The 16,454-nt window shown below is 45.1% G+C and overlaps 1 protein-coding gene across 5 annotated transcripts in view; it reads right to left on the bottom strand.

The window, feature by feature from the left end:
• LOC149310323 (protein EFR3 homolog B) overlaps window positions 1-16,454 on the bottom strand; it is a 136,123-nt gene that overhangs the window by 56,500 nt on the left and 63,169 nt on the right. For all 5 annotated transcript variants that reach the window (XM_089528723.1, XM_089528724.1, XM_089528725.1 and 2 more), the window contains 2 exons: window positions 5,069-5,145; window positions 3,928-4,055 (listed from right to left, as the gene is read on the bottom strand). In XM_089528723.1, the coding sequence (XP_089384849.1) occupies window positions 3,928-4,055; window positions 5,069-5,145 (205 nt within the window). The remainder of the gene's footprint in view (window positions 1-3,927; window positions 4,056-5,068; window positions 5,146-16,454) is intronic.

Below are 16,454 nucleotides of genomic sequence, written 5' to 3'. Positions count from 1 at the left end.
GCAAATTAGCTTACAGTTGTAAACTGCTTAGACACTGCTTAGGCAGAATGAAGCGGTATATAAATGAAGCTTGTTTGTTTGTTTTGTCTTCCTGCATGGCAAAATGGGGTTGAACTGGATGGCCCTGGAGGTCTCTTCCAACTCTAGGATTTTATGATAATCCTTCCCCAAACTACAAATACCGTGATTCCATAGACTAGAATCTGCTGCAACTGTGTAGTATGGATACACCCCTGAAGGGATTTAAGTGGTGCCCCCCAACCCCCTGAAATCCGAGGGAGAAATGCATGGGCCATTCACCTCCCTCCGCCTAGAAATCTTTGCCTCCAACATCAAGCCATCATCTCTGGTGGGTCTCCTTTGCACACTGTGAGCAAAGCCTCATTAAAAGTCCTTTGAACACTGAACCTCTGCCATGACTTTGAAGGGACTGTCAGCTCTGATGAAAGCTGAGATTTTTTCAGCTTTGAAGTATCTCCCGTCTCTGTATGCTTCATAGATTTGCTTCTGGCTCTCCTCTTTCATGTGCTGGCAGACAAATGCCACCATCAAAGCACAAAAGCGTACGGAAAAGAGACAAAGGGATATTTGCATTGTCCAGTTTGCGTTGGCAAGGCCATAAAGGAATGCCTACCCAGAGCCACTGGAAAGCCACATTCCATCCGGAGTTCACCCAACATTTCTCACTGAAGTGGCAATTTATCTGCCATGACAGCAACAACCCGAGAAGGTGCCAAGCACTGTGCCAATCAAACACCCACGGCCTCATTAGCAGAGCAGCTGGACTTGCAAAAAATACAGGGAAAAGCAGGTGTCGGAAGAAAGGGAGCAGAGGCAGATATAGAATCGAGGCGGCCACAAAGCTGAGCCAAAAACAGAAAGCCAGCTGAGCTGAGAAAGTAGCATTGCAAAGGAATTGAGGTTTGGGGGTTTTTTTGCACCAGCTACAGAATGTCTTTATCTTCTAGAGAGTGAGCTGGGAGTGGACAACTATGTTTGGGTGGGTGAATAGGGGATTTGCACCCCTGTCTCACCTTGTCAACCCTGCCAACACTTGCCCATCCATGTCTTAAATACTGTTGTTTTTTCCAGATGTATATTAGCCAAAATGGCTCACCTTTTGGTCATTAAAAAAGGTAGTATTTCCACAGGGGAAAGGTTTTTGTTTTTTATTTTTTAAATGAGAAGGTTTCTGATAAAATATTGTATTAATTTTCAAAACCTTAAAATAAGAAAGAAAAGAGAGCATGCATAATACAAATAACAAATACACATTAAAAACAACCTGTACAAATAACATGTATGCAAACTAGTACATATACGATACGTATAAAACACCACTACAACACTAACAACACATAAACATGCATCCCCTTACACTTATCCCCACAACCCTAGTTACAAAAACAAGAACAAATGCAAACAAAAAACCCTGCTTAAATGGGAGGATTTCAGAGGCCACAAAATTGGCACATTTGTGGCCCATTGGCTGCACTTTCTTCAGGCATCTAGCCCAGGCCAGAATTCTGTTGCACATCTTATTCAGACCAGAATTTTGTTAGTGCGTTATGCCAATGTTTATAGGCTTGTGAAGGAGAAGGAAGCATGCAGAGAAAGGTCACCTCAACCTGAGAAGTAAGGAATGCATTGGAAAATTAAAACCAGAGGCAGCAACCTGTATTGCATGCTATAAGTCATGGATCTCCTCACATGTGTACAAAGCCCTGGTGTATAATGTTCCTCCTCCTTTCCTGTTTGGTCTATTTCTTTGGAATAGGTTATATCCCCTATTAATGTGTTCCATTCATGAAACTCTTCCCACAGGTTATTTTGATGCCTATTAAATCATATTTGTTATCCTGTGATAGGAGGTCATCTTGTTTGTCTCACATGTTTTGAGCACTAGTATAGGCCACTAGCAAAGACCATGGGTGGGACCCTGAGGCAAGTCACCTTTTAAACTGGATGCAGAGCATCTCCTCTGAACTGTTATTATGTTATCGTTGTTGTCACTGCTACTATTTTCTTTCTTTATGTCCTGCTTCCCCCCCCTCCCCCCAATACAGGCCGATCCTCATATCCGTGAGTATTCAGTTCCTCGGCTTAGTACAAATCCCAGAAACCATCAATAATAGCAAACCCTATTAAAATAAAGGATTTCTAGTACAAACATACCATTGAGTTGCATTGGAGGACCTAGAGACATCTCCAGGCATTTTTCAGCACAACTCTGTGGTATGTATCCCTATTTTTTCAGCTGTGGATAACGTAAACCAGTGATATTGGTTCTGTGGATATGGGGGTTGATCTGGGATTCAAGGCAGCTGACAAAATAGGAAAACAGATTAATATAAACAAACAAACAAGCTTCATTTATATACCTCTTCATACCGCCTAAGCAGTATCTAAGCAGTTTACAACTGTAAGCTAATTTGCCCCCAACAATCTGGGTCCTCATTTCAGCTCCGTCCTTGGAAGGATGCAAGCCTGAGTCAAGCTTGAGCCCTTTTGCTGGTCTTGAACTCGCAACCTTATGGTTTTGAGTGAGTGGCTGCAGGACAGGCATTGAACCACTGCGCCATATTATATATTATATTCTTATATAAAGAATAAAACGCATACAAAACCAATACAGAATAAATTACAGTTGGCCCTTAGTATCCATGGGGGTTCCGTTCCAGCCCCCACTCGCGGACGCCAAAAACCACGAGACCTCAAGCCCTGTGGTTTTTAATGGTGGTGCGCAGTCGCGTGTACACACCCCCATTAGGGCCAATGGGGCTTGCCAAGGGATCCTGTAGCACCTTTGAGACTAACAATCTGTCGGGGATGCTTTGATTGAGAGTTCCTGCATGACAGGGGGTTGGACTGGATGGGCCTTGTAGTCTCTTCCAACTGTACGATTCTATGATTCTATGAATAAGACCCCTTTACCTGCTTAAGATAACATATGTGTATGTTATATGTGTATGTGTGTGTAACTGTGAACTTGCCATCCACAGATTTGAGCATCCGCAGATGGCAAGCCCCACTGCCCCTAATGGTGGTGCATGCAAGCCATTACAAATCATGGGGCTTGAGGTCCCATGGTTTTTTGGCATCTGCAAGGGGGTCCAGATCAGAACCCCCATGGATACACACTCACAACATTGTGGCTGCAGTACTGGCATTTAACCACTGTGCCACCAGGGCTCCATATTTACTCCATTTTCCCTTTTCTGAACAGGGATCAGGGTTTTCTTAGGCAAGGAACCCTGCAGCCACAATGTTGTGAGTTCGATCCCAGGTCTCCAAGGTTGACTCAGCCTTACCTCAGATCTTAAAACCTTCCTATTCCAACAGGCATTCCCCGAATAAATATCCTATGGGCCTCCCTCCTCTTCCGTGGCCAAGAGGTTGGGCTATGGGGTTTTTGTCTGTTGTTTGATTTTAATTTTGTAACTGTGTACTTTGTATATTTTAAACTGTTGTGAGCCGCCCTGATCGTAGGAAGGGCGGCATATAAATAAAAATTTTATTATTATTATTATTATTCCATCCTTTTGTAGGTCAGTAAAATGCATACTCAGCTTCTTGGGGGCAATTGGCTTACACACTTAGAGAGTGATGAGTTCACTGATAAGCAGTATAGAAATATAAATACTACTGCTATTTTTCAGGCTAACACAGCTATGTCTTTTAGTGTCATCCTAAGAAGCCATTAAAACAAAGGATAAAAATTAACAAAACAGTCCACTAAGAAAAACTCATTCCAGCCAATTCCTAAAAGCCAGCCATAATAGAAAACTCTTGAATTGGCCATGGAAGGATTGCAAAGAGGGAGCCATCCTAGCCTCCCATGGGAAGATGCTGGCCCCAGATCCATTTCAGTTGCCCACCCTTGCATTAAATCCATCCCTGAGGAGATTGCAGAGTAGCACTCCTTACCCATATCGATGTCTGCTGACATCTCTGATCAATTTCTCTGACAAATAAGCACCAATGCGGTCCAGCTTCTCGGGAGCAGAGAGGGCATAGAAGGTCAGCTTTTCCATGTTGGTCTTTACCAGCCCGTCCTGAAAAAGAAAGAAAATGTGCTACTGGTCCTTTTCTGGGCAGAATCCAAATTGCTGGTCATGATCCATAAAGCCCTTTACAGCTCATGTCCAAGCCTTTGATTGTGTCTTCTTGCATGGCAGAAAGGCTAGCTGTGTCATTCTATGATTCAGTATAACTGGTCAGAGAGCTTATTTCACTAAAGGCTGAGTGTGAATCTGTGGGTACAGGCAACCTTTCCCATTTTCTCTTGACTACTTGTGACCGATTGAGAAGCATGAGATTTTGTGAAATAAAAACTAGCTTAGCAGTGCACTCATCTGTTAGTCTGTTCTTCTGAGCATTAAGATTGGTCAATTCGTATCTCCTTAGAACAATTAAAATTTCATATTCTTTATTTAGCTGATCTAACATGATTGATAGCAGCACAACAGCCCAGACAACTAGGGATGAACACATATTTACTGTTGTTTTGTCTAGAGTAGATCCACTGAATCAGCATGACCTACATAGGTGTTGACTCACCATTCAACAGTTGATTGAATGGGTCTACTTTAGATGAAAGTAACCAACAGGATGGCAGCCAGTATCTCCCTATATGAGCCAATATAGCAGTGATGCGTGCCAAGTTTTGATACCAAGCAAAGTCTTATGGAGGGCTGGAATTACTCCACCGCCCCACAATGCCAGCTGAATGAAAGGATGATAAAAACACTGTTCCATGGGATGATGGCAGCTTCAAAGCAATCAACAGAGGAAATGAAGAAAGAAAAACCCATGCATAACATGGATGCACAACTCTCCTCATTCCTCTCATGCCTCATGCTTAGAAAGAACAGGTCCTGCAAAAAGATGATTTGTCATCAACCTAGTTGTTCCCTCATCCTATATCTGTGCATTTCACCTTTCTGCTCTAAGTGCAGTACCTTACATTTCTCCTTGTTGAAATTCACTTTGTTAGTTTTGGCCCAGCTTTCTAACCCATTAAGGTCCAGATTTACAAATCAAGATTTAACCAAGAAGTTTAGTCTACCTCTGGATCTTCAGGAAAAATGTTGTCCACCAGCCTCTTGTAACGGGGACGCAGTGCTCCGCAGCAGCCGCACACACCTGGAACAGAAAGGAGACCCTCAATTCAGTGAGCCAGCAGTGTTCATTTACAGTCACCCCTTCGTATCCATGGATTCTGCATCCTCACATCCAACCATCCACAGCTTGAAAATATTCTCCTCCAAAGGTCGCACCCACCTTATCCCCCCGGGTTCCTATCCCACCATTTGAGAACCACTGCTCGAAATGACTTGGGACCTTGATACCTGAAGAAATGACCCCCATATTAACCATGGTTTGAAAATACCCACCAATTCCCACCACCAAAAGCAAACCTTGATTTTGCCATTTTATAAAAGGGACACCATTTTACTATGCCATTGTTTTTAATGGGACTGGAGCATCCCTGGATTTTGGTATCCGCAGACGGTCTTGGAACCAAACCCCAGAGGACACCAAGGGCCCACTGTAGTTTTAAAAGTACTGTAGTTTTAACTGCTGCTTTCACAGTGGTTTTAACTGGTGTTACATTTACTAAGTTTTTATCTTGTTCAAATTATTTCTGTCTTAATCTGGAAATGTTTTCAACTGCATGCCACCCTGAGATCCTATGATGAAGGGCAGGACAGAAGTCTTCTCATAAATACATAGACAAATACTTGGATGCTTCATGTTTTGCATAACAAGGAACAAGGAGGAAGGAAGGAAGGCCCTTCACCTAGAAACTTCCAAGACCTGAAATGCACTTTTTAAACTCACATAGTCCCTACTCTATTCAACATCAAAACATAATTCCTTTTTCCAAACCACAAGTGGACTTCTCCTGCTTACCCTTTCGTTTCTTGCTTATTTTTAGTCAAAATCAGCCCCCTGGATCCACCAAAGTTACTTATTTCATTTCCTTTCTATCCTGCCTTGCTCACAGGAGGGGACCCAGGGCAGCTTACCCCAAGGCTAAAACTAGATAAAGTTAAAATCCTGATGCAAAAAAAGAATTAAAATGCCATCGAACATGTTATATGAAATCAAGTTTAAAAATACAGCACACACCGTGAGCTACAGTAAACTCTGACGTGGTTATTTTCCTGAAATGTCACTGTATGAAAACACAAATAATAATTTGCATCTGTCTGAAGAGACAGATGCACTCTTATCACTAAGCCATGGTCTCTCCTTCCCTTGGCATACTATCTTGGTGAGAAATGTAAACGCGTAACCTGACAAATCACTGTTTTTGCCTGGGCTCCAAACTGGCAAGTGGGGCAGAGAAGAAGAATAACATGATATTTCTGGGACAGCCATTTTTAGCAGATGAACATACGTCCCACTCTTGACAGACAGTATTGGCTTGGAGATGCTGCTGGTGCTTCTAAAGGGATGATTCACAGAGGCACAGAAAAAGCAGCAAGCTGCAAAACACCCCCACAATGTTTTGCAAGTGAGAAGACAAGGTGAGAAATGAACTCTCCATCAATTGCACGGGGGAGAAGTAGACCAGACAAAGTACTCAGAGAAAAAGGATGCTCGAGGGAGTCCATTTATAGCAGCCTCGGTCGTGTTTTCCCTCTTTTGCAATTGCTAGCGATTTTATTTCAGTGCAACAGCGCACAAAGTCTTGAACTCTCCAAACTAAAGGGAAAGTGGATGTTTCTGAAAACCCTGCTGCACACACAAATGGCATTTATGGTCAGTGGTCATTTGCAGCCCTATCTCTATTGCTTCTTTCTTGAGTTAAAGCTGGATGCTCCTATGGACCTTATTACACTAGAGGAATCCTGAACAGAAATGGGATTTTGAATGTAGAAAAAAAGCGCAAATGCGGGAGATTTTTCACCTGCATTTCTCCAAAAGTGAAATAACACAAAAATAAAGCGAACGTAAAAGGGACACAAACGGCAGCTGTTTATTTTTGGGAAGTTCAAAAGTAAAAAGCTGCCATTTTTGTCCCCTCGAAATCTGCTTTATTTTTGCATTATTGCTGTTCTGGCTAAATGCCATGTGATAAACTTCCTGCATTTACGGGGTTTTTTCTCCTTTAAATCTACTTTAAATCCCGTTTCTCAGCGGGTTTCCTCTAGTGTTATAAGGTCCTATGTCTAAAAGAAGTTACCTTCCTATTTATTTTAACCTTGGTATAAAAGGGTACCTTGGATCAAATACTGATCAGAATGGAGACTGCCATCAAGAAATCAGAAGACGATGAGGAATAGGAAGGGCAGCTATGGAAGAACTAGACAAAATCCTAAAGTGTAAAGATACACAACTGACACTAAAGTTAGAATTGTACAAGCAATCGTGTTCCCCATCGCCACGTATGGATGCGAGAGCTGGACAATGAAGAAACTGAATGAGAAGAAAATCAACTCATTGGAGATGTGATGCTGGAGAAGTGTTGAAGATACTGATGGACAAGAAGACAAACAAATGGGACCTGGACCAAATCAAGTCTGAACTCTCATTGGAAGCCAAACTGACAAGACTTAGGCGGGTTACAGACCACCAAAAAATACGTAGTGACTACGTATTAGGGTTAGGAAGGTGCAGTGCTTCTGCACCCCCCTAACCCTAATACATAGTCACTACGTATTTTTCGGCGGCGGCCATTCCAGACGGCCGCCGCCATGTTTACGTCTTGGACGCATAGCGTCCAGACGTGTTGCAGCGCCTATGACGTTGTGAGTGCGCCAGCAGCGCCTCGTGGCGTCATAGCTGCGCCGCGGAAAGAAGCTCCATTTTGGAGCTTCTTTTTTGCTCCGTATCGGAGCCGCGCGGTTTGGCTGCAGCGGCTCCCTCACAAAGCAAACAGTGGCAGCAGCAGATCGCCGCAAAGCGGCGGTTTATAACCCACCTTAGGCTTCAAAGATATAGCTGTCTTAATCTGTAGAATCAGTATGTGGAGAGATCTTGTAGCACCTTTGAGACTAACTGGAAGAAAGAAGCTGGCAGCTTTGTCCAGCTCTCACATCCATACATGGCGATGGGGAACAAGATTGCTTAGACCATCATACTTTGGACACATCATAAGACATGACTTGTTGGAAAAGACAATAATGCTGGGAAATGTGGGGTGAGGTAGAAAGAGAGGAAGAGCACATGCTAGATGGGTGGACTCTATTAAGGAGGTCACAAGTATGAATCTGCAGGATTTAAGCAGAGCGACAGAGAACAGGAGGTCTTGGAGATGTCTCATCCACAGGGTCGCCATGGGTCCGGATCAACTCAAGGGCAGTTAACAACAACAACAACAACCAAACAAACAAAGAAAGAAAAGGACCACCATCAGAAATGTCTATGGAGGAGTCCCAGTATCTCTCTCTGTGAGTTGAGGTTCTGGAGTATGTTTTCTAAACTGGACTCACCCAGAGACGCAACAGGCAGCTCTTCAACTGGCCCCATCCTAGAGAATCCTGAGATTTGTAGTTTGTTGAGGGTACCCAAACCACTGCACACATGCATATGCACATTCAACCGTGATTTCCACACAAAGGTTGTGTAACATAATTCAGCTCATAATTCCATACACAAAGATCCACATCATGCACCCTTGATGTAGGATCTCATCTAGAGAATGGAAAAGCCAGTGAGCAACTCATTTCACATAATAGTAGAACTGACATAATACCGTATATACTCAACTATAAGTCGACCTCATGTATAAGGCGAGATCAGGTTTTGGGGCCAAAATTATGGATTTTGCCATGACCTGTGGATAGGTTGAGGGTAAAACTTGGAGGCTCCTTTAGTGTATGTATATGTGTGTGTGGCCAGAGAGGGTTTTTGCTTCATCATTTCAGCTGGTGGGAGAGAGATTCTTAAACAAACAGCAATATCAATCTGTCTATCACCCAGGACTCTTTTTGCTTGGCTCCAGAAAGAAATAAGCTCCCCTCTGCACCTCATGGGGAAATCTGAAAGAGTTGCTATCACATTACTGTATTGACCCGTAAATAAGTTGACCTGGGATTTTGGGGTCTATTTGTGGGCATACATTTTTAGACTTAGGCCCTAAACAGTCCAGCACTTTGTGCAGGCCTGGGGCTGAAAGAAGGGCTAGATAGGGCTGGGTGTCCACATTTGCCCTGCCCTATCTTCGCCACCCATGCTCCATCTTGGCACGCACCCATCCTTACGGGGCATGCCATGATGACGAACAGGCGTCAGAGCGCCCAAACAGCGCTCCACGAAAGGGGCGTCATCATGGCAAGTGAGCCCCATTATGGCACCCCTTTAAAAAAGGTGCCTAGCGTACTTCTTTTTTTTAAGCAGGTCGGTGCCACAGTGTGTGCCTGCTGCAGCGCTGACCAGGGGCAAAGACAGGCGGCTTTTAACTGCCTGTCTGTATAGCCCAGTGATGGCAAACCTTTTTAGGTTCGTGTGCCAGGGGGCGGGGCTTCTGCCCCCTGGGATGGGGCTGCATGCTGAGGCGGGGCTTCTGGCCCAGGGGTGTGGCTTCCACCCTCTGTGGGTGGAGCTTCCACCCTCTGGGCGGGGCTCTTCCCCTGCCTTTTTCCCGGGCCCCAGCTGTCTCTCAGAGACAGCTGGAGGTCAGCAAAGGCCTGTGAGGGGGAGGAGCCATGGGCAGGGCCCCAGTCCTCCTCTTCCCGGACCTTTCTTCACCCCAAAGGGCTCTCTAAAGAAAGGAAAAAGGGGAAGAATAGGAATGGCAGGGACCCTGCCTCCCTCCCCACGGACCTTTCCCTGCCTTCTAGGTGCCCTGTTTGGGGCACTTGGAGGGCAGGGAAAGGTAAGTTGGGAAGGAGGGAGATGGGGAGGGCCCCTGCCTCCCTCCCCACGGACCTTTCCCTGCCTTCTAGGTGCCCTGTTTGGGGCACTTGGAGGGCAGGGAAAGGTAAGTTGGGAAGGAGGGAGATGGGGAGGGCCCCTGCCTCCCTCCCCACGGACCTTTCCCTGCTTCCGGCTGTCTTTCCAGAGACAGCTGGAGGCAGGCAAAGCTCCCTGAGGCGGCACTGGCGCGCGCCGTTCACTCCTCCTCTCCCCGCCCTTTTCCCAGCCTCTAACTCTCTTGAAGAGGCAGCTGGGGGCTGGGAAAAGGCTGTGAGGAGGAGCCAGAGGCGCACTCCTCTGGCTCCTTCTCCGGAGTGCCCTTTTCTGGCTTCCAGCTGTCTCCGAGAGACAGATGGCTGGAGGCCAGGAAAAGGCAGGGAGGGGGAGGAACAGCGCGTGCCTCTTCCACCTTCCCCCTCGCCCCGTGCCTGAGGAAATGCCCCAAAGTGCCACTTCCGGCACGCCATCACTGGTATAGCACCTTATAGACAAGTATATATGGGTAGTTCAAGTATTGGACAAGGACTCCAGGAATACTTGGTTCAAATCCCTGCTCAGCCATGGAAAGCCATTGGGTGGCCTTCGGCTGGTCACACTTTCTCAGCCTCTAAGGAAGGCAACGGCAAAAATGCCCCGAGCAAAACTTGCCAAGAAATCCCCATGACAGATTCACCTTAGGTTTGACATCAGTTGGAAACAACTTGAAGGCACAGCACAACAACTTTGCATAGAGCCCAGTCAAGCTGTTTTAAATCGATACGCTTCAGCATCGGTCACTCAGGGCTGGACTATTGCCTCCACTTTCTGCTCCCATTCATTTCATTATCTTCCCCATGGGTGAACTGTACAAGGCTTCTAATTTCTTCCCTGCCCACCATCCCATCCTTTGCCTCCTTCTCCAAAATGCGAAATTGATTCTTCTTCTCCTGCAACACCCCAAGCGCCTTTAATCTGATTCCTTAATGAAATCTTTGCTTTCTATTCACCCCAGTCCTTGCCTCTTATGATCTCTTAAAGCTGCTTTAATATCCTCATTATCTCGGATTTATGACAAGTCTAAGCTTATCCCGTTTCTAATCCAAACAACATGGTGTATCCCTTACGGAAGTGCAGCAATTCAGGACTCAAAAGTGCCGCTTTATTACATCAACTGCGGCAAAGGAACGGGTCCAGTATTTAGTGCGATCTTGATGTGACCTTGTCCCAATCTATTTCTTCTCTTTTGGAATTAGGCCTCATTGATTCAGCAGTAGGTATTTACAGTTTTGCACAGGACAAACCACAAATAATGAGATTTCAGAGTGCTTTCGTCTGAAAGGAGGAAGTCAGTAATCAAACCACCCATCTCAGCTCCTGTTTTGAAAAGCATTCTGTTCTCTGTTTTCTGCTGTAGCACTTCTCTGTTCTCTGTATTTCTTACTGTAAATGAAAGCAATAGTTCCTCAACTCCAGTGCATCAGCTTGAGAGCTTGAAAATGCAACTTTCCCTATACAGTATATGAAGTCGAAGGCTTTCATGGCCTTCTTTTTCGGGCTCTGTGGCCATGTTCTAGAAGAGTTTGTTCCTGACATTTCACCAGCATCTGTGGCTGGCATCTTCAGAGAATGCTGCCATGGAAGTGAGTAGGGTATATATCCCTATATATACCTGCTGGAATATTGAGATCAGCCAGTGGACCTTTCTCTGTGTGCTACCATTGGGGAGCAATAAACTGTGCAGAAAATATACTTAATAATATTGTCAGGACTGTGTTAATCCTGCCATTTTTCTGTGCTGACTGATATGCCATGAATTTGTCTTGCATAATATGCTGTGGCTTACAAAACTACAAATCCCAGGTTCTGTAGGATGGGACCATGGCAGTCAAGCTGGGGTCAAACTGCATTATTTCTACAGTAAAGATGCACCCAGAGTCAACTTGAGGGAATATGAGAATCATAGACTTGGAAGGGACCACAAGGGCAACCCAGTTCAATCCCTTGCCATGCAGGAATCTACAACTAAATCACTCTGAAAGATGCTCATCCAACCTCTGTTTAAAGACCTTCAAGATGGAGAGTACACTACCTTCTCAGGTAGTCTGTTCCACTTTTGAACAGCTCTTAAAGTAAATATGTTTTTCCTAATCTTTAGGTATAATTTGTTTTCTTTTAATCTGAATCCAACTGTTGATGTCCAAGGGTTCATCTACAACACAGAAATAATGCATCTGGACACCACTTCAAGTGCTGAAGCTCCATCCTATGGATTCCTGGGATCTGTAGTGTTACAAGGTCTTCAGCTTTCGCTGCCAAAGAGTGCTCACAAAACTACAAATCCCAGGATTGTGTAGGATAGAGTCATGACTTTAAAGGTATTTAAAGATGTCTCAGTCTGAATCCAGAGAAAACGGAGGTACTTGTGATAGGTTCCCCTGGTCCAGGAATGGCGGTGATTCCACCTGTCCTGAACGGGATCACGCTTCCTGTGAAGGACTCCGTGCGCAGTCTGGGGGTGCTTCCTGACTCGTCGCTTCACCTTACAGCTCAGGTGAATGCGACGGTCAAGAGCACCTGTTATCAGCTTCGGCTTATTCGCCAGCTGCGCCCATACCTGGCCCAGAGGGACCTTGAAACGGTAGTACACGCTCTGGTAACCTTTCGATTGGATTTCTGCAATGCGCTCTACATGGGGCAACCCTTGTACCACACCCGGAAGCTACAGATGGTACAGAATATGGCAGCCAGACTGGTCACTGGTACTTCCAGGGCCAGTCATATTACACCTGTACTCAAAGATCTGCATTGGCTGCCTATTCGCTTCCGGGCACAATACAAGGTGTTGGTTATAACCTATAAAGCCCTACATGGCTTGGGCCCAGGATACCTTGAGGACCGCCTCTCCCCATACATTCCGCCCCGCACACTCAGAACATCTGGGCAGCAACTACTGAGGGTCCCGGGGGCTAGATTAGCCTCCACGACAAGGAGGGCATATACCATAATCGCCCCGACCCTCTGGAACACGCTGCCCATAGAGCTCCGCTCGGCCACCTCCCTGGCCCAATTCAGGAAGGAATTGAAAACCTTCCTGTTCCGTTTGGCATTCCCTGACACAAGCTCCAGCTAGTCTCCCCCATTCCGACAGCAATGGTAGCTGGTTGATGGGATTTTAGCATTTTTAATAGTTGGTTTTAATGTATTGTATATGGTTGTGTATTGTAATGTGTTGTTCACCGCCCTGATCATGGGAAGGGCGGTATATAAATAAAATTTTTATTATTTTATTTATTTTATTATGTCCATCACATCATCTCCCAGTCTTTGCTCCTCCAAGCTCAACCTCCCCAAGTTGTTCTTCACAAGGATTGGTTTCCAGACTTTTGACCATTTTGGTTGCCTTCTTCTGGACTTGAGTGCCGTCTATGGATTTCATGGCCCTAGAGATCTCTTCCAACTCTGTTATTCTACAGCAGGGGTGGGCAACCTTTTTGAGCCGGGGGCCGGGTTGCTGTCCCCCAAACAACTGGGGGGCCGAAGCCAAAAAATAAATAATTAAAATTTCTAAAAAAAATTAAATATATAAATAAACCGGGACAAATGTAGGACAAAATTTTCAAATGGAAGACACTTTTTTTTAAAAATGGAGGACACGCGAAAAAATTTGCTAATTTTTAAAAAAATGTTAATATAAATGCATGTTTCTGAGGCTTCTATAGACAATTGCCCCCCAAAGGCCCTGGCGGCAATCGGCGGCAGGACCGGGCTGGGGCCGGTCCCAAGGCCTTGCCGGGCCGCATTTGGCCCGCGGGCCGCAGGTTGCCTACCCCTGTTCTACAGCAATCGCATAAACATCTCCAACAACAACTTTGTCTTATGCTAATAGGTGGACTGCAACCAAAGGATAGAAATTTGCAACAGTTTTTCTCCCCAGCAATGTCCTTTTTACAGGCCCCAATACTGTTTTTTAGTAGTTTGTATACAAGCCATCCCAGTCCCGAAGACATCTTGAGCCGAATTATAATAACAATACAAAGATTTCTTGCATCTCTGACATTCCCATTAAAGATTCAACTCCCAGGGGACTTCTGCAGCAATTGAAATTTGCACCTGCCCAAAAAGACAGCAGAGAGATTTGACTCTTGCTCTTTTACTGTGCCATAAGAAAACACAGACGTCCCCTTCCAGGAGTTGGAGACTTGGGACAGGTTTCATGGATGAGGGTGTGTGTGGACGATGGGCGATGCATATTGTTTGTGCATCCCAGGGACAAGGATCTTTCCCAAGAGGGGAAGCAAAGAAAAATGGGCAGCTGGGAAAGGAAATAAAGGAGATGGTGGAGGATGGGTTGGCATCTCTCCAAAGCTGCCGGCAATCTGCATAATAAGGAGAGCGTGCTTTTATCTCCTTCTCCCATGTTCAACACATTTTGCAAACATTAACTAATTTATCTTCACAACACAACCCTCCCCCCCCCCCCTTTCTAAGAGGTAAGTGAACCAACACCAGTTTCTTTTCCTTAAAAAAAAGCCACCGTTTTTAGATAGAATTTGGGAGAGATGGGGAAGAAATGTAGAGGTTTGCTTTATTTTGTGTTGTTATTTTGTGCCTTCCAATCATTTCTGATCTTTGACCTCCAGAGGCTGGATGGCCATCTGTCAGGGATGTTTGATTCTGTGTTATTGAGTCATAGAGTTGGAAGGGACCTTAAGGGCCATCTAGTCCAACCCCATTCTGCCATGCAGGAATTCACAATCAAACCATCCCCAACAGGTGGCCATCCAACCTCTGTTTAAAAACCTCCAAAGGAGGAGACTCCAACACTCTCTGAGGAAGAAGTGTGTTCCACTGTCCAACAACTCTTACTGTCAGGAAGTTCCTCCTAATGTTGAGCTAGAATCGCTTTTCCTCTACTTTGCATCCATTGCTCCATTGTGTCCTATTCTCTGAAGCAGCAGAACACAAGCTTGCTCCCTCCTCAATATGACATCCCTTCAAATACTTGAACAGGGCTATCATATCACCTCTCAACCATCTCTTCTCCAGGCTAAACATTCCCAGCTCCCTAAGTCTTTCCTCATAAAGCAGGGTTTCCAGACCCTTCACCATTTTAGTCGCCCTCCTTTGGACATGCTCCAGTTTCTCAACAGAACTGGACACACAGTTATTCCAGGTGAGGCCTGACCAAAGTACAATAGAGTGGCACTATGACTGATCTAGGCACTATACATCTATTGATGCAGCCTAGGATCGCATTGGCTTTTTTAGCTGACGCATAGCACTGTTGACTCATCTTCCACTTGTGGTCTACTAGGACTCCTAGATCCCTTTCACACATATAAGTCTCCTTAAGCCAGGGGTCCCCCATCCTATATCTATGCCTTTCATTTTTTCTACCTAAGTGCAATAGCTTACATTTCTCCCTGTTGAAGTTCATTTTGTTAGTTGTGGCCCAGCTTTCTAATCTATTCAGGTCATTTTGAATTTTGATTCTGTCCTGCAAGGCAGGGGCTTGGACTGGATGGTCGATATGGTCTCTTCCAACTCTATGGTTTTATGATTCCATGATTCATTTTACCATACAATTGTATTCAATGGGCCTTGAACATCTATGGATTTTGGTATCCACAGGGGGTCCTGGAACCAAGCCTCAGTGGATACCCAGGGTCCACTATATTTGTCCAAAGAGTGGACTAAGCACTGTACATTCGGCCCTCCTTAACCACAGATTCTGCATCCATGGATTCCAACATCCATGGCTTGGAAATATCCTCCCTCCCTGCAACAAATATCCCAAAAGCAAACCATGATTTGGGGATTTTATCTAAGGGGTGCCTTTAGTGTGCAATTGCACTTAATGAGACTTGAGCATCCATGGATGTTGGAATCCATGGGGGCTCATGGAACCAAACCCCAGTTGATACCAAGAGCCCACTGTATAAAAAGGGTCCTGATGGTGATGGTGGTGGTGGTGGCGACGACGATGACAACAGCCCTCTACATTTGTGGGTTTGATTTTTGCAGATTTGATCATTTCCAGGTTTGATTCATATGTGCTCTCTAGGACTCTCAAGGTCCTCCAGCACAACTCTGCTGCAAATTGACCATAGAGTTGTGCTGAAGGACTTAAGAGATTCCAAGATGCATACTCTCTAGCTATCCCTATTTTCCATGACGATGAAAATATGCTTTGCATCCAAAGAAGTGGGTTTATAGCCACAAGACCTCATGCAAAATTGAAAACCACTTAGTCTTAAAGGTTCTATCATATTTCATTTTCTTTTTCTCCTTATTTTTAAAAAAGGAATCCAGAAAGACGCAAATCCCTCCTCCAAATGTGTAAATATGAATCACAGGATCCTAGAATCCTAGAATCGGAAGAGATCTAAAGGGACATCCAATCGAACCCCCTTTTGCCATGCAGGAAGACACCATCAAAGCCCTCCCTGTGACAAATGCCCATCCAGGTTTTTGCTTTGGTTTGTTATCCCTATCCCTATCAAGGGGTTTTCTTACCACGATTTGTTCAGAGGAAGTTTGCCAATGCCTTCCTCTGAGGCCGAGAGAGTGTGACTTGCCCAAGGTCACCCAGTGGGTTTCAAGCC

The sequence above is a fragment of the Sceloporus occidentalis genome, unplaced genomic scaffold (genome assembly GCF_023333645.1).
Source record: "Sceloporus occidentalis isolate IW3139 unplaced genomic scaffold, rSceOcc1.0.p SCAF_6, whole genome shotgun sequence".
Taxonomy (NCBI): Eukaryota; Metazoa; Chordata; class Lepidosauria; order Squamata; family Phrynosomatidae; genus Sceloporus; species Sceloporus occidentalis.
The sequence above is the reverse complement of the archived record's forward strand: the minus strand, read 5'-3'. Positions and strand labels throughout refer to the sequence as shown.